The following is an 18,838-nucleotide window of genomic DNA, read 5'->3' as shown; positions in this document are numbered from 1 at the left end:
GGTTGTCTTCAAATGTCTGAAAAGAAGAGAAACTTAAAAGAATAATTATAATTTCGTGAAGTGTAAAGAACCGATAAACATATTCTTATTTTCTAATGTTGATTAAAGAAGATAAAAGGTAAACGTGAAGCCGTCTGATGGTAACAGGAGATATATTTATTACTTTTCTAGTCTTAAATATAAGATTTTTTTTGTAGTGTAAATTACACTATAAAAAAAGTTTTATATTTAGAACGGGAAGAGTATGACACTAAGAAAAAGACACTTCATTTACGTATTTCTGGCAATCTGATATTTTGCCTCCATTTCCAAAATATCTATTTCTAAGAAACCATCGGGCAAGTAGGAAAATCAGTGTGTGAATCCATATTCTCATAGGAGTGGGTAAACGAAGGGAAATCCAATGGATCATGTTTTTTTTCCCTTAATAATCAATAGCACAAGTACATGTTTTGACTTTATTATTATATATAATTAATAATACAACCCGATATTTTGGGAAGGAGATAAAAAGCCTAACAGCTGTCGAGTCGGTTGACGGCGCGGGAAACGGTTTGCCAAGAGCCTAACTGTCTTCTCCGCAATCGCCTTCGCTTCAAAGACTGAGTAAACTCTCTCTCGCTCGCTCTTTTATGAGGAATCTTCCCCGACAGAAGGTTCACTGTAGTTTCGAAAGCCATACCCTAAATTCATTCTCACAATGCGTGTTGTTCTGCTTCAAGAATCTCTCCGTTCTCTCTCTTATATAAAGATTATGGATTGAGTCGGTTCCTGATGCTATCGAGCCAAGGTTTGTTCTATTGAGAGCTATGGACGACAGTACATTGGTAGAGCGTAATTTTGCTTTCAGAGTTTCAAAGGAGAGCCCTCAAAATCGACGATCTCTGGCGCTGCCATTCTCTCCATTCACGATCATGGAAGGCATTTTCTCCCGCAAGAGTTTTTCGTATCGTAAACTTCCTTCCGAGCCCCTCAGGCTCTCCGTCCTCAAATTGGACGGCTCTTGCTTCGGTAATTCATTTCTCTACTAGATTTTTTTCTCCACCTTTGAAGTTTCATCGTCGTCGTTTTTGTTTTGGCTTGTGTTTCATCGTCAAGAGTTCGTTCACAGATATTGTGGTTACAAAGATGGCCACTATCGCAGAACTTAGGCAGGCAGTGGAGGCAGTTTTCAGTCACATGCCTAAGAAGGGACCCGGGAAAATTTCATGGTGTGGTTTATTACTCATCTTTCGTATGCAGATCAAGCATGTTGCTGTGTGATGTAAAGTTCTATAAATCTAGTCGAGTCCACTTGAACTTGTTATTTTCTAGATTTGGATTCTCTCAATTATTCAATTGCTCAAGACAAATACAGATTTATGTGAGATTCACCTGGGGTGAGGGTCTAATACAAGTTCGACTCTAGTTTTATCTTTCTTCACCTGAACGATTAACCAGTAGAGGGATCCAATTTTTTTTTCTGTTCCTGTTACTATTTTGATTGCCAAGGACAGGGGCCAACCAACGATTTTTTTTTGGGAGACTTAAAATGATAGTTGATTAATTTTTATTGACAAACTATAAGAATTTGCCTCCCCAACCTTGTGCAATAGAAGTGATTTCTTTTTCTTTTTTCCTTTTTAACTTTTAACATAAATATTAAATAGACTGCAATTAGACCTGGCTGAAATTAAAGGAATGTTGATTTGAGACTCAAATGAAGCCGTCTGTGATCAAATTTAAATCGAAATGTATATCACTTTTTTTTTCTTGCCAATGGAATACGTGCTACCTTTTAAAACATTAATTCCCGTGCATGCGGATGTTTTCCTGGTTGTCATTAATTTGTCTTTATATGTATTGCTTTGGTCACGTAGGCCGCATGTTTGGGGGCGATTTTGCCTGTCTTATGATGGACAGAAGCTAGTTACTGAAACAGATTATCTTAGAAACTACGGCATCAAGGATGGTGACCAGGTTTGTAACTTCAATTCTTTCACGGCAATTGCAGTCTGCACAAACACATGCTGGTGAAATATCTTTCACAATTTTGTCTCCACGCATTCCTTGATTTTTTTTTTTGGTGATGTGATTTTTCTTATTTATAATCTTTTAAAAAATTTGAAATATTGGGATTGAATTTTGAATTTAGGTTGAATACGTTGTGCTAAACAACTTAAAAAGACTTCCAAATTACTTGAGACAAGCACAATGTCCTGGCCAAAAAAGACAACCACGACGCATGGGGATGGAAAATTGAGACAGTTCAACTTAGTTCTTGTTCTAGTTTCTTTTTTTACAGCTTAAAATAAGTATTTCATCACTGTTGAGATCTACCTCTCATGCAACCTGATCCTTCCCCATCATTGTTCATAATTTGTACCGTTTTATTTTGGTATGCTCAGCTTCGTTTCATCCGACATGTCTCAAATAGTTGCAACGTGAGAAGGAGGAGATTCAAGAAACGTGTTGCTATCTCAAAACAAAAAAGGGGGTATGATTTTATCCATGAACTTCTTTATGTATTTCTGTAAAACACAACAGTGAATTTTCTGCTGTCCCCTGCATGATTAAGAACTAAAAGTCCTATTGATCTCCGACTTTCTCTAACTGAGTGTGGTCATTGCTTTTATTGGTCTGGGGAACAATAACATCCTGAGGAAAATGTCAACATGAACCCATCTGATTTTAGCGACCCATCTTTCATTATTACCGGTATAATTATAGTACGGTTTAAAGGGTGTGGAAACAATTACTATTGATGTTGATAGATGAACAGAAACTTCCGGGAGATATCATGTATGCTGATTTTGTAAGTCATCGCAAAATTCTTACACTAGCCGCTGGATGCACTTGCGTCTTGCAGGTCTTCATCAAAAGTAAGTAGCTATCAGCAGAAAGATCATGATGGCAGTGACAGTGATGATGAAATTGGTTTGGATAGCATAGTGATGGAGAAGGGGGAGATGCAGCATCTCAATAATGATGATCGCGCTCAGAATCTTGAAAACAGACTAACAAGCTTCTGGGGAGGGTTATTTACATGCACCCGACTTGCATTCATGAGAGGAAACAAAACTAAAGGCAGGATGTGTCCCCTGAGGCTTGCTCGAGGCTTACTGGGCAGTTTTAGGAAGATAAGCTTTTACAGGAAAAAGCGATTTTATCGAAAACATGCCGGGATTGAGTGGCGTTGAGACTCAGAAATATCTTCTCTCAGTTCACACATGCCCTCTTTTCTCGCTACAGACTGAAAGATGAGTTCTTTCTATCAATGCCAAGCGTGTGTGTTTAAATTTTCGCTGCCATGATGCTTGACCCAGCGAGTATGGGGCTTTATTCTGTATATATGGACAATCCCTCTCCACATTTCTTCTTTCTTCCCCCTTTTCCCTTTCTTTGTTTGTCATCCTACTTGAGATGGAAGCATAAAGGTGGTTCTTAATACAGTGTGATATGGTATGGCTCAACCTTGAAAAATCGGCCACGTTTTCGTTAGTTTTCTTTTTTCCTATATTAGCTGATCAATTTCAGAGATTTTACGGTTTCAGTTCAAAATAAGATTTATTTCTTCCAGTGATTTTGCTCTTCTGTTAATTACCTTGTCGAAGCTAAACTTCAAGCTGATTTGGACAGTGATCCTATTGGCCGAAAGTAAGGCAACCGAACCTAAAAAAAAAAAAAACGATGGGAAAGTCAAAAAAAGGCCCGAGACAACAATGAATCACTGGCGGATTGTGTTCAGGCAGGAAAAAGGACAAGGGCTGCGTTTGGGGTCCGACCCGGCCCACTAAGAACTGGAAACCCCGCGCCCGTCCCGTGCGTCCATTTTGTCAGCGTGCAAAGCATCATCCCCGATCACGGAAGCTCCCTTCACTAATTTGTGCGCCAAAAAAACAAAAAAAACCAATTTGTGTGGCGAATAATTTGGATAGCCTTCTGGGAAATCATCATCCTCTTCCTCTCTTTTTCCATGTACCATAACCCTGAAATGCTGAGAGGCTGAGGCTGAGACTTTATTGAAATCCAAATCCAAATCGAAAGCTGCAAACGCGTTCATCTGCTGCCATGGCCAGCATGATCATGGCCTCCTCCAAGCCTGTGATTCCCGTTTCCCCCATTTCCCCGTCCCCCAAACTTCCAGTGCTTCAAATCTCACTCCCCAAAACCTCCCTCCTCAAAATCTCAAAGCCCCAACTCGTATCCCTCGTTCCCTCCACCCTCAAATCCCTTTCCCTCCTCGCTGTCTCCTCCCTGGCCTTTGCTCCTCCGTCTCTCGCCGCAGAAATCGAGAAGGCCGCTCTCTTCGACTTCAATTTGACCCTCCCCATTGTCATGGCTGAGTTCCTTCTCCTCATGGTGGCCCTCGACAAGCTCTATTTCACCCCTCTCGGCACCTTCATGGACCAGAGGGACGCCGCCATCCGTGAGAAGCTGGGCAGCGTCAAGGACACCTCGGCGGAGGTGAAGCAGCTGGAGGAACAGGCGGCCGCCGTCATGAAGGCTGCCAGGGCTGAAATTTCTGCCGCTCTCAATCAGATGAAGAAGGATACTCAGGCCGAGGTGGAGCAGAAGATTGCTGAAGGCAGGAAGAAAGTGGAGGCTGAGTTGCAGGAGGCTTTGGCCAACTTGGAGAAGCAAAAGGAAGATACCATCAAGTCCCTTGATTCCCAAATCCAAAATCTCAGCCAGGAGATTGTTAAGAAGGTTCTTCCTACTGTTTAGTTATCCTCCTCCTTTTTCCTTTGTATTCATCTTCAATCCAACAGATACAAGGATTGGTGCTATATATTTGTAGAATTACGTTTTTTTTATCTCCATCTGTGCTAAACAAAATATTTCTGAACGTAAAATCTGTTCGTTCACTCTGAATCCTTTTCGGGAGAACATAAAATTTTTCCTAGTCCCTACAAGGAAGAATAGGGTGGGAAAAAAATGGACGGATCTTAACTTACGAATGTCATCCTTGTCTTTAAAATGTTTGCAAGAAGCAAAAGTAAAAGCCTTTCCTGTTCCTAAGTAATCTGCAAAAGCTGATGCTTGGAAAGTATGATTGAGCTGATAAGAATGGAGTAAACAGGAAGAGAATAGGCGAATCATTTATGACAATACTCTTGGATCCAAACATTCCCGCATGTCCTTCCAATCCACATATGCTAGAATTCCTCTGTTCCGATATGCTTCGTCAAGTAGCACTTCAAAATCTTGAACACCGTGTGATTTGATTGCATAACTTTGAAGGTTTCTTATTCTTGTGCCACTAGTTGCATTGTTCCATCTCATGTTAATTCTGTGTACTGATCACTGAGTTGATTGAATAAAGAAGGAACTATATGTATTATTGGTGTAGCAGTTAGATGTACACTAGTGTGATAAATGAACATACGCCAAAAGACATACTATTCAGAAATTAGAAATACTTGCTATCATATGTCCTTAATACAAGAGTTAGTTTGACTTTCAGTTCAGTCCTAAATATAAGATCTCAATTCACTTTGTCTCTAACATTTATCTATTTTTTTAATCTTTATAATAGTTCCATATGTTAAGGAGTTACTATTAATTTGTAATTTAAACATATTTGATTAATAAAGACATTTTAGGAAAGACAATATTTATTTACTACAAATAACTAATTTAACTAACTTTTTTAATCTTTCCAAATTAGTTAACTAGGTCTTATATTAAGAATTGAGGAAATATACTCCTCTCTTATCAGTTTTATTTTTTTATTTTTAAAAAAAGCCATGTTTAATTATTTAAGAATGAAGCATCATATTAGTACTTTGTCAACTCAGCATGCTTAAAGGCAAAAGCCCACTTGTTTGTTATGTCCTTATACACTTGCAAATTGACATTAACTAGATTGGGTGCTCATGTTATACCCCGAGTTTTTTTTTTTTGGCCAGTTATACCCCGAGTTATAGGCATGTAGTATGGCTAATAAGTAGGGGCGCTGTTCATGGATTTTAATTTTTATCTTAGATTAGATGTGGGTTTGTAGAATAGATAGAGATGAATCTCTAAAATTAAAAATAAATTAACGAGGAAATATTAAACTCAGTTGGGAAAAAAAAATTTGACTTCTATTATGGCAGGACATGGACCCTTTGAATGTGGGTATTCCAGTTGGCAAAATAATAATAAATAAATGAAGTTGAGTGAGATAAAAGAGTGAAGGATGTTTTTGTAACTTAACAAGTGGGGAAAAATAGAACAAAATAAGTAATTAAGTTTATCTTCACCGCGTCTTCAGGTAACGAAATTGAGAAGATCCATTTTGCTTACTAGCACATAACAACAGCCAATCTAACAGTTTCATATTTTCAAGTTATCTAATACACTGGATTCTTCTAAATTTAGTGTAATTTGCTATTCCTCCGGTCCTAATAGGACCCATTTTGTAGTATAAATTATATTACAAAATGGTTCCTATATTTAGGATTGGAGGAGTATCATTTAAACTAGAGTAAACTTAATCATTTAGTGCTTATAATTTTTATGCAATTAAAATACAACCCCTAAATTTTGAATAACTCAATCTTTATACTTTATCTTGTACTTTGATTTTATCTAATGCTTGCAAAGTAAATTTTATACTATTAAAAATCGGAGGCAATGTTTATATACAAGAATGAAGAACTTACAGGTCAGACACTTTAAGAAGAAACCATTAAAATTGATTTGGGGCATAAAAATTCAAGGAAGATGAGGCTTATAGCAGGAACTGCCGTGGAAGCAAAAGTACTTAACAATACCAACGAGGTTAGTTCAAGTGGTAAGCAGTTTGGTACCGCTTAAACGAGGTCTCGAGTTCGAGCCTCAGCATATGCAGAAATATCCATTGGGAGACTCACCCACCACAGCCAGGTGCACGACGCAGATCGGATCTAGATGTAGCCAGAACAAAGTTTAGGTGAATTGGGTGGCCAATAAAATAAAAAAAAGGCACTCACCAATCAATAAACTCAGAAGAGTTGTCGTGATGGAAACATATCATGCATGAAAAGCATTATTTGCAACATTATCAGACAAGAAAGCAGCCTAAACCTGACTTCAGTTTCATTTTTTTTCTTTCTCTGTCACTTTCACTTTCTTATAATCTTTTTCTATTCAGAAAAACAGACTCTAGACTAAGGTTGTAATTTCTAAGAGGAACTCACAACATTTTCAATTATTAAGAAGTTATTGGGCTTCATGATATTTTCTTGACTACGTGAATTTTCGCGTGCCCCAGGCCATTTTGCTCAAATATTACAGATTATTATCGGGAATTTATTTATTTGTGATTTTAATTTTCGTCAGCGTAATCAGAAAGTTACGTTGAAAACTTGAAATCACTACCCCCAGCATCCTCGCGTCCTTGCGGATTGCGTACACTTCTCTACGGTCCAAACCAAAACCATTACACTGTTTATAAAAATTTATTTAATTTTTATTTTAATTCTAAATATAATATCTCAATTCACTTTATTTTTTATATTTATTTTTTTTTAATATAATTCTTATAATAATAGTAATTCTAACTAATACATTTAATTAGTAAAAATATTTTTTTAAAAAATAATATCTAGTTATTATAAATTCTTAATTTAATTAATTTTTTTAATGTTTTTAAATTTTTTTTTTGGTTGCCCATCCAGTTCACCGGAGCTTTGTTCCGATTACATCTGGATCCGACCCGCGTCGCGTACCTGGTTGTGGTGGGTGAGTCTCCCAACGGGGATTTCTGCATACATTGAGGCTCGAACTCGAGACCTCGTTTAAGCGATACCAAGCCGCTTACCACTTGGACCAACCCGTTGGTTAATGTTTTTAAATTAATCAGCTGCAAATGAATGACATCAGAGAATCGTGGGTCCCACGTTTCGCAGGCGAGGCCCATATATTTTGATATTTACATTTACACCCGTATATGGATCCCCCGCTTTTCGTCACACTTCGCTTCCGTTCCGCGCTCCCGATTCCTCTTTACGAGATTCCAAGCCCAGAGGTTGGTTTCTTTTTAACCTCTTCTCGTTCGTTTCTCTCTCCGTCTCGACTTTACTCTGATTTTAGTTCTGAATTGTTAATGTTAATGTCCTTGTCCTCTCCTATGCCTCCTCTGGTCGCCGCTTTCACCGAAGATCTTGTTCTTCGTTTCATTGAATTTTCTACTGTTTATTTGTTTATTTTCCATGATTTTTTTTATCTGCAACTCCTGTTTTTACTGGCTCTGCTGTTCATCTTTATTTCTGGAAAAGCTCGAGAGTCCGCATATCCCGTAGGGGGTGGGTTCGTGACCTTTGAATAGTTTTTTCAATAGAAGCTTTCGGTGCCTGGTTCATGCCAAGATTCAAGCGCTACTGAGAATATAAGACGCACTTAAGGGAGTCGAATTTCGGCCTGTCGCTAGTTCTTAAAAGCATAAGGGTAGCTATATCTGGCTCAGTTAAGTCAACGAATTCTTGTTTTTTTTATTTATAAGATGGAAGCATTTGATTAACTTGTGACTGTATGTTCTTAATATTAATTGATTCTACTCTTGTGTCCGAAAATTAAGGAGTAATCCTCCAAAATAAATTAATGATGAAATGTTGGAGAAATAACGTTGTACAATTACCTTTGAACTAGTATCTGCTTGAGAAAGTAATGTGAACTCCTTGATATCTCAGCGAGGCGAACTAAGTTTTTTGGTGTTCTATTTAAAGTGCTCCATGACATGTTCTCAAAATTGTTAATAATCATATATCGATTTTGGGTTGTTCTGTTTGCTAAATTATCTTATCAAATATTGGCTTCAGATTGACAAATGGCTAAAGAAGTCACTGCCACTCCATCAACGTCTTTTGACTATGTGCTGTTGGGGGATAGTGGTGTGAACCCAAGAACCGTCAGAGGCACATCCAGTCATACAAGTCCAAGGATCGAACCTGAGAGGTTGAAACTTCGGCACAGGATTGGCCGGGGACCGTTTGGTGATCTTTGGTTAGCAACTCTTCATCAGTCAACTGAAGATTATGATGAATACCATGAAGTTGCTGCCAAGATGTTGTATCCAATCAAAGAGGACAATTTGAGGATTTTATTAGACAAATTTGACGAATTATATCATAAGTGCCAAGGAGTAGCTGGGGCTTGCTGGCTTCGTGGAATCTCAATTTTAAACGGAAGGGTTGGACTAATTTTATTTTTTATCTTGTATATTTCGAGTCACTCTCAACTTGGACCTCACGAACAATGAATCTTTTTTCCCCTTACAGATATGCATCATTATGAATTTCTATGAGGGTTCTGTTGGTGACAAAATGGCTAGGCTCAGAGAAGGAAGGATTTCGTTGCATGATGTGTTGAGGTGATATTGATAATTGATTTAGCAAAAAAATAAAAATAAAATAAAGGACTGTCAATCCTAAAGGCATGTTACTGGCTGCAGGTATGGAATCAATCTGGCCCAAAGCATTCTGGAACTTCATTCAAAAGGAATCCTAATTCTCAACCTTAAACCTTTTAATGTGCTTCTTGATAATAATGACCAAGCTATTTTGGGAGATTTTGGTATTCCCAGTCTTCTGCTTGGCCTCTCATTCCAAGGCTCAGATATGGCTCACAGACTGGGGACTCCAAATTACATGGCTCCAGAACAATGGCAACCTGAAGTCAGAGGCCCCCTATCTTTTGAGACAGATTCATGGGGATTTGGGTGTACCATTGTGGAAATGCTGACCGGTAATCAACCTTGGTATGGGAGATCAGTTGGTGAAATATACCAATTAGTAGTTAGAAAGCATGAGAAACCTCTTATTCCCAGTGGTCTTCCTCCTTCAATTGAGAATATCCTCAGCGGATGCTTTGAGTATGATTTAAGGAATCGTCCCTCAATGGTGGATATTTTGAGTGTATTTAAAAGGTTTGCATTTTTTTAAAAAAACCTTGCAAGAAAATTTGTGATTTTGTAATTAGACAGCTTTTGGTATTTCATGGCTTTTTCTATTTTTTTGCATTCAATTTAAGTTGCTTATCAAGTTCCGTAAAGGATGTGAATGGTTGTGAATGTTGGGCTCTAAAGGAAAAACAAAAGCGTAAAGTTAGTGTAGCAACAATGAGAATGTTGATAGATGTGTGGTCATATAAGGAAAGATAGTTTCGAAATGAAAACATCAAACCAAAAGTAGGTGTGGCGCCTATTGAAGAGAAAATGTTTGAACATTTGTTTGAGGTGGTTTGGGTATTTGTAGAGAAAGCCGTTGGAGGCACTGGTGAGAAAGGTAGATTATACAGTTTGGAATCTATAAAAAAAGATAGAGAAATACTAAGGAGAATACTCAATGAGGTCATTGGACGGGATTTTTTAGTCAACAACATATCTAAACACTTGGTTGTTGATAGAGTATAATAGCGTCGTGCGATCTATGTAACCAACCCCACTTAGTGGAATAAGGCTTGTTGTTGTATCAAGTTCCTGTAAACATAAATTCATCCTCCTCCAAAACATAATTATGTTAATATTAATGATGCAAGTATCGGAGTTCAGGTTCCATTGGCTATTGTATCAAAGGGATGGATTGATTCCTTTTGACCATTCTCACTCTAGAGAGGTTCTATGATGTGTCCAGGATGTCCTGCATCTCATGCTGCATATATATGACAAAATCCATTCTGACTACTGTGTAAGAGCTGACTGTGTCATCTATGGTTACTAAATGGGCTTACGGTGAACCAGAGTAGTCATGTCCCTTACATTTAACTCTTGAGATGTAGAAGTTATTATTGGTGTGACTTGAGTGGAAACTTATGCTTGCAAGTGGTAGTTTAGAGACCTCCTTTAAGGGCCGGTATTTTCAATTCATGCTGTTAATAAACTATTATGGCTATGGTCTTCTTTAGAAAATCGCTATTTGCAGGAAAGACATGAGGTTTCCAGCTCTTTAATTCCATGCGCCCTGCGTACAATTTAGTTGTTGATTTTCTATCTGAATTTGACTGTTCTGAACTTGTCTTTTACGAATCTTGGATAATGTCTGGACCACAAAATTGAAACTCTAATCGATTATCAGTGTTGTGATCGCCGAAGAAGAATTGAGAAATACTGGATCTAATTTCAATTAAGCATAGTTTTCCTTTAATTAATTTCTAGCTGTGTTCATGAAAATAACAAATTATGCTGCAACTAATTCTCTGTTCTCATTTGTCCTGCTAACTCCTCAGCTCTCTGGATGCATTAGCCAATGATGGAGGATGGCAATTTCTCGGAACCATGAAGGTTGCTGAAAAATCAAGTAGCACAGGCTATAGTGATTGGTTTCTTTCAAAGGATCGTCTCCAGGTGAATGACATGGTAAGATCTAGAAAACCAGCCAATTCATGCAAACGTCAAAACATGGATGTCCCGGACGGAACTGTTGTAGGTTTAGAACGTGGTGCAGATCATGGTTTTGTTTTAGTGAGGATCCACGGTATTCATGACCCCTTGAGGATTCATAGTTCAACTGTGGAGCGTGTCACATTTGGTTTGGCAGCCGGTGATTGGGTATGCTTGAAGGAAGGAGATGAGAAGCACTCGCCAGTGGGCATTCTACATTCCATTAGTCGTGATGGTAGAGTGGCTGTTGGATTTATTGGGATGCAAACTCTTTGGAGAGGTAATTCTTCAGAACTTGAAATGGCAGAACCTTACTGTGTGGGGCAGTTTGTAAGGCTTAAAGTCAATGTCTTGAGTCCTCGATTTGAATGGCCTCGTAAAAGGGGAGGGGCCTGGCCTACTGGTAGGATATCATGGATCCTACCAAATGGATGTCTAATTGTCAAATTCCCAGGGATGTTGACTTGTAGGGATGAAGCAAGCACCTTCTTAGCTGATCCATCCGAGGTTGAAGCGGTTAACTTTAGTACTTGCCCTGGGATCATAGAGAAGTATAAACACATAGAGGATCATCATTGGATGGTCAGACCTGCCCTAATTGCATTTGGCCTGTTTACAGCTCTGAAATTAGGCTTGTCAATAGGAAAGAAAATGGGGAAGAACAAGGTGCACGCAAAAGAGAGCGGAAATCAGCACGTAGATGGCCAGAATGCTAGCAACTCTGCCTGGAGATCTTCTGGTGCTGTAAATACTGGCAACACAGTATGGGTTCCTTCAGTTTCCAATATTCTTTTCAGAGAAGGCGCCAATGCACCAACTGATCGGTAGTATTACCACTCTGATGTCGTCATAGTCAAATAACTTATGAATGTACAGGTTACTATTAACTAGCCTCTGCACTAGTGAAGGAAATCCATCAACTGTACTGCTATATTGCAACTTGTCGATACATCGAAATGGAACAATGTAACGTACCGCAGACTTGGCATCTCTCTGAATGCAAAAATTGTATATGTGCTTTCCTATGATTATCGTACATTGTCCATGCTTATTTTCCGCCCAAGATTCTTTGCATTTATGACCACTCCAGGAATTGTTGGACTGCGTATTGCAAGTGGTTTGTCTTCTACTTCCTCTATTAGAAACTCTAATGTCTAGTTACACTTCGCGTCAAGTTTCAGTTTTCTAGAATTTGTCATGAATTATCAGGACGTCGGGGTGAATTTCAACCGGAACAGATTTTACACGCTGAGGGAACTGCTCACCTTTAAGCCTAACGAGAAGGTGACGAGTGTAGTCAAAAAGAAAGTCTTAAAGTTCAAATTTCTCATTGGGTCAACTTGTTTTTCAAAAGAAAGCCGCTGTCTTTTGAGTCGATGATCTGCGAGGTGAGTACATTCATGCATCTTCTCGCGGAAAGGGACTCTTAGAGATCACTTATGAGCATATATTCTTTTCGCTGTAAATCTGTGACTCGAGTTGTATCATTGTGCCACGGTTCTATACTCGTGAAACAGATGGTCTGATCTATCTTCAGTCAACTAAGAATCCGATCGCAATCATGGACAAAGGGTGAAAGTTCCAGTCAAATTCTGGAATGAATATGAATATTCAGCATCTCCTATGGCCAGGACTAGACTTTTGTGCTGGGTGGAATGTAGATTTGAACTTTTTAAGACATTCTTTAAATCACACAAGGTGGCTTATACCTAACATTCTATAATGATTATAGTCAAGTTTTTTCCACGATCTAAATAAATCTGAGATATGGCCAGAAAAAAATGTGCAGATTCATGAACACGAGTCAGTTCGCCAGTGCGCGAAATGCGGGAATAGTCAGCCGGTTAAGCATAATTATTCCGTATCTCGAGCTTGAGTGGCTATATGGATCCGAAGCCCACAACTTGAGAAAAAGCGCGGTTTTTGAAACTTGTTTTGACACCAAAATAGGCTTCATTGGATTCATGATTGGAGGGTATTTAAGTAGCTTTCAAAAACCAAAAAGTTGAGTTTAACAGAAAAGACTCATATCTCATAACGTGACAAATCAATATTTAAATCCCTGTTAGAAAAAGTGCCCAATAGTATCTCGAATAAGATTACTTCCAATAGAAAAATACCTATGTTTTAGCCAAAAAAAAAAGGTAACTTTCAAAAGGTAGAATCACTTGGTATTATGATTAAAGTTTTTAAAAGTAATTTTGCAATTATGATTTACATAATATAAGATAAAACTGTGAGATGAGTTTAACACCTACAAGCACTCATCGTAAGTAGGTGCAAACAAGCCCATAACAACTTGAATTTGTGTTTTATCCTAAACGTCAAGAACTCAGTGGATCTGATTGAAAGGCAACAAAAGCAGATTATTTTAGTGTGGCTGCAAAAAAGAAAACAAAAACAAAAGCTCAAAAATGGTAGTCTTTCGAGATTTAAAACTAGCTTGTATAACATATTTGCAGATAACCTTTTGAGACTTGCAAGTGCCATGCATAAGAAGCTGGGCACACATTTTTACGTATTGAGAGAATCCATTTACAATAAGATTTCGAGAGTTCCAACTCACCTATAACATATTTACACTTATTATTTAGAAGCTTACAGGTAAAAATACGCCAGAATCTGAACTTTGGTTTTTATATTTACAACTTGGCTCAAACAATGATAGCTGCAGCCACCAGCCATAGCAACTTCGACAATCAATGATGGTGGCTCCGACCGCAGCAATAGAGATGGAAAGAGGGTGCTTTAAATTTAAATTCTACCATAAGCACCATAGGACTTGAATAATATTTCCCTCATTTAAAAAAATAAAGAGCTAAATGTGCAAACCTACTCATAAATTATTTTTTTTAATTTGCATTCGATACCATAAAATTTTCTAAGATATAACCATACATGTGAGTATTCTCAAATAAAGCAAAAACATTATGTCTGTTAAATATAGTTAATATTAGTTACTTTTTGATATCTGAACACCAAATTTGCTTCGCCGCACTAAAACAAAAGACATTAGATATAGATAACAAATATGATATTTTTGTTCCATTTGAAAATGTTCATATATATTGTTAAATCCAAAAAAATTTTATAATATTATATGCGCATGAGAAAAATACCTGGTGAGTATATTTAGACCTTAATCCAAAAAATGAATTATCATTATTTACATTTCTCCTCCTTGAAAGCGATTAAGGGGGCACCATTTATGACATGGGGGAGTCCACTGTGAAGCTGCTGAAGAATAATTGGCTCGGTAGGAGAGGACCATTGAAGTGGTAACTTGTGTCTGTGGCTGGTCTCCATCAATCTATCTGGTAAAGGATCCTCACAGATTCAGTTGCTCCATACTCATTAATGTTCCCATTTTGTCATTTAACTCCCTCCTCACATCCTCCCATTCCGCCCCCCGTTTTTGTACTCTAGCATTCATCTGGGAGAGATCCTCACCAATTCTTTCCAATCATACCCTCACCCCTCCTACATACAAGTTTCTCCTAATTAAACAAGTTACTTATTCGTAATTAATATGTAGATAATTTGGAATAATACCCTAAAAATAAATATATCATTGAATGATTAAAATTTAATGCATAGTTTTTTTTTTGGGCAGCACAAACAAATAAATCATACATCTAAGATAAGGGACAGAACACATCTGGGGGCAGTGGGGACGAAGGGAATTAAAGAAGCAATGGAAATGAAAAGGAGAGGGGGGAAGAAGGTGTCAGTAGATGGTTAGTCAGAAAGCGGTAAAACAAAAGGGGAGAAAAAAAAGTTTGGAGATTTGATTGGGAATTAGGCACCCAAAAGCCAAAAGATGCAGAAATGGTTCCAGATAAGCCTTGCTTAGCCAACCAAATTTCAAGGCTTAAACCTAAATACAGTTAGATTTAGGGTTGTAGGGAATGGTACGAGGTGCTCCCACAGATACCAGAACAGTGAGCAACAACATCATAGGCATTTACGCCTACGTGGGGTCCCGGATCCTAAGAAGATCTCAACACTCCCCCTCCCTTCTCTTTATCCAACCCTATTCCCTTTCCTGTCAATGTCACTCTTACTTAAATTATTATTATACTCCTATTTGCATTCATAGGTCTCCCCTGCTTTATATCTGTTTTCATATTACCCTAAAAAATCCGCCTAACTGACTAACTCCTGTTGTTTGTGTAGCAAATCTTAAGAAATGGATTGTTTAATTGGCTTTTAAGATCAATTTATTTTTTAAAAAAATAAAATTATTGAAAAAATCAAAAAGTGACATTTAAACGTAAATAATTGGATAGATGGTCTGTCTTTTTCCCGGGGTCTGGACCCCATGCCCATCATATCTCGATCTAGCATCTACCTATTGATTATTGCATAATTATAAAATTATTACAACTTGCCATTTCTATGCCCTCCAGCGGCTTCCTCCCTCTTGTCACTCTGCTTGTATCAGGCATGCACCGTAATTGCCCTTCTCGTTAATATCCTTTTTTTTTTCTTAGCGTCGAGGGGTTAAATTTCATCAATCGCTCTTAAGTATTTTTTTTATGTGTCTAAGATTTTAAAATATTTTGTGATGCATCCAATATTTTAAAATATTTTTCAGGTATGTCCAGCATACTGAAGTATTTTTTTTGAAGTTTTGGCAGTGGATGCATCAGAAAATGATTCAAGGCACTAAACATACGTAAAAAAAAATACTTTATTGTAATAAATATATCACAAAATATTTTAGGCTAATGGATGCGTTTGAAAAAATATTTCGATGTGTTGGATGCACTTTAATCCTTATGTCTAATCACATTTAATTCAATGTCTGTAGCATTTCATATAGGGTTTTAGTATGAAAAAACAAGAATTAAAAAAATCAAATTTTATATATAGAAAATTGATATATTGTATAATTTATATTAAAGATTAAGAGTTCAATATTTGAAATTTATTTAATTTTATAGTTATTTGACACTAACTTTTAAATTTACTTTCAGTTATTCAAATTTCTATAGTTTCCTTGTTTTTATTCTGAAAATTGAGTATTACTTTTTCATGTTCTTCAATAAACTATTTTTGAGTGTTTAAAACAATACTTTTTAATTTTGTTAAAAAAAAAGGAGGAGAGCGAGAGCCACTCACGGGAGAAATGGGGCGTTGGGAACACGTGAGGGGGAGGGGTGTTGACTTGAGGGAAGTTAAAAAGAGGAAAAGATCTGGCATGATCTTTTTCGAACATGAGTTTGCACGGATGCGATCTCATGGAAGGGAATCTGGAGAATCCCGACCGTTGGAATGGGGAGCACGATATGATCTTGTGATCTAACAGATGTGAGCCTTTGTCTCTCTAAAGCTCTTAATGATCATCTTAATCATATTTGCATAGTACACTCGCGTGCGCGTGAACAGTGAATCATGTACGTCCTTGTTCCGTCCTGCTCCTCCATCTTTCCTCCCCAACGCGTCGTTCGCTTTTTTCACCTTTTTATTTTATACTCCCTCCGTTTCTTATTATAAGAGACAAATAACTAAATTACGTTAATAAAAAAAGTAGTTAAAATTAGTTAAGAACAATCAATGTGTAAAAAGTATAATTTTTTTCTCAAAAATGCCCTCATTAATAAGGAGAGAGGGTATGAGAGAATAATTAAATTATTAAAAGAAAGAGAAGTGGGAGGGGGAGAGAGTGTGAATTGGAGATAAAATAAATATGGATAAAATAGAAAATCAACAAAAAAAAATAGAGACAACTTTTAAGTGTCTCTTATATATAAAAACATGCCATGTGTATTAAATGTCTCTTATAATAAGAAACGAAAGGAGTACCTTTCGGCGACATCTCCCCCCCCAAACATTAAAAAAAAAAAAAAGGTGCACAGGATTAAGCAACGCTCAGCAGTATCCTTCTAATGAAATTTGGTTAAAAGCCGCTGCATATAAATTTTCACTCATAAGCAAAATTTGTTTGGTGCGGGCATAGTTTGTTTGGCGCGAACTTGCTCTAAAAATTTAAAATTATAATAACATTATCCACTAATAACTGTTAATATTTTTAATTAAACTAATATTATTACAATTTTAAACTTTCAGAATAAATCTGTATGGGAAACACTTTCAGATGCTCAGTATTTCTAGATGCTAAAATAATCTTATGGGGTATTTGGATGAAACTAAACCATAATGATTTTATGTTATACAAAGTAAGTATATAGAGAAATTTGTTTCAATTTATAAAAAATTATTTTCAAAAAGCACTTTTAGAGATATCCAAACACTCCCTTAACCCAATTAGCTAAAGTGACCCTTTATAGTTCATTTTCAATGAGTGCTACTCTTTTTAAGTTTTATACACCATATTTTTAACTATATACAAAAACCCTTTAGTGCAAAAATCATTTACATGTGGCTTAAAATATGTTGTTCATGATTGAAGAATAGTTGCATTTGCATAGAATAATTTGCACCCACCTAAATTCAAGTATTTTTTTAATTAATAAAATTTTAAAATAGCTATTTTTAACCAAATATTAGTAACTACTACCTTCGGTCCTAATTATAAGAGCCTGTTGACTAGTTTGAAGAGATTAAGAAAATAAGTTGAGTTAATTATTTGTCCTAAATAGGTATTATTTTTCTTAAAATATCCTTACTAATCAAGTGTATTGACTAGAATTATAATTATTAGAATGACTATTTTAAAAAAAAATTGAATAAATATAAAAAACAAAGTAAATTAGGATTTTATATTTAAGATTAAAATAAAAATTAAATAGAAACTTATATTAATAAACGGAGGTAGTAACTTCTACGCTGCCTTTGATGACATGAACGCATCACGTCATTGGACGTCTGGCATGCACCACCAACCAGCCATTGCTAGCATATTCCCCACAAAATCCTTGTAACAATCTTCATTACAAGACAATTTCCATGGTTCTAGTTTCTAAATTTAAGATTATTTGTTTGAAACCCTGTTTTTCTTCCTAAACATCTTTAATATTTTCAAACTAAGTAATATCCTAACCAGCTATACAATCTCTAAGTAATTAATTTCATTAAAGGATAATTTAAAATTTTAAAAGTGTTAACTAATTTTAAATGTGTACAGAATAAAAAAAAAAAAAAAAGTTCAAATCTCGAGCACTTGTTGTGAGCTATACCAAAAAAAAAAGGTAATTGGCACACTTAGAATTAAATTAATTAAACTCCTTGTATTAAAAAACATCTATCAAGTTCATTAGAAAACGAAAGACCTCAGTACAAATTCAAGTAAGGCATTCAAACGTAAATTCACCAAACTCAATCATTTATCTTTTTTTTTTTTTTAACTTAAAACCGTCTCATATAAGAAGTTGTCAACAAATTTAATATTCCTCTGGTCTTTAATATAACATATATAAATATTTAACTAATTTGATTATATTAAGAAAAATAACTAAGTTAGTTAATTATAATAAATATAAAATATTTTTCTAAAGTATCATAATCACTTTTCTTGATAAATATGTTTTATATTTATGATTAAAATCAGCC

At 36.3% G+C, this 18,838-nt stretch overlaps 3 protein-coding genes across 4 annotated transcripts; all 3 read left to right on the top strand.

Annotated features, from left to right (window-relative positions):
* Positions 1-703: 703 nt before the first annotated feature.
* On the top strand, positions 704-3,461 carry LOC114735745 (uncharacterized). Its single transcript, XM_028923487.1, has 5 exons — positions 704-1,011; positions 1,112-1,211; positions 1,860-1,959; positions 2,388-2,476; positions 2,849-3,461. The coding sequence occupies exons 1-5, from the start codon at positions 810-812 to the stop codon at positions 3,177-3,179; spliced, it is 822 nt and encodes a 273-aa protein (XP_028779320.1). The 5' UTR covers positions 704-809; the 3' UTR covers positions 3,180-3,461.
* A 457-nt stretch (positions 3,462-3,918) lies between these two features.
* LOC114735742 (ATP synthase subunit b', chloroplastic) lies at positions 3,919-4,956 on the top strand. Its single transcript, XM_028923484.1, has one exon. It carries the CDS (start codon positions 4,051-4,053, stop codon positions 4,705-4,707), a length of 657 nt encoding a protein of 218 aa, XP_028779317.1. The 5' UTR covers positions 3,919-4,050; the 3' UTR covers positions 4,708-4,956.
* Positions 4,957-7,935: 2,979 nt separating this feature from the next.
* On the top strand, positions 7,936-12,386 carry LOC114735733 (uncharacterized). 2 transcript variants are annotated; one of them, XM_028923459.1, is made up of 5 exons: positions 7,936-7,975; positions 8,766-9,136; positions 9,225-9,316; positions 9,398-9,871; positions 11,170-12,386. In XM_028923459.1, exons 2-5 carry the CDS (start codon positions 8,774-8,776, stop codon positions 12,149-12,151), a joined length of 1,911 nt encoding a protein of 636 aa, XP_028779292.1. In that variant the 5' UTR covers positions 7,936-7,975; positions 8,766-8,773; the 3' UTR covers positions 12,152-12,386. The 2 variants fall into 2 exon arrangements, with proteins under 2 accessions (XP_028779292.1, XP_028779291.1); XM_028923458.1 differs by lacking the exon at positions 7,936-7,975 and adding an exon at positions 8,045-8,412.
* The last annotated feature ends 6,452 nt before the right edge of the window (positions 12,387-18,838 follow it).

The sequence above is a fragment of the Neltuma alba genome, unplaced genomic scaffold (assembly GCF_004799145.2).
Source record: "Neltuma alba isolate B1F8T4 unplaced genomic scaffold, ASM479914v2 tig00013249_pilon, whole genome shotgun sequence".
Classification (NCBI taxonomy): domain Eukaryota; kingdom Viridiplantae; phylum Streptophyta; class Magnoliopsida; order Fabales; family Fabaceae; genus Neltuma; species Neltuma alba.
The sequence above is the reverse complement of the archived record's forward strand: the minus strand, read 5'-3'. Positions and strand labels throughout refer to the sequence as shown.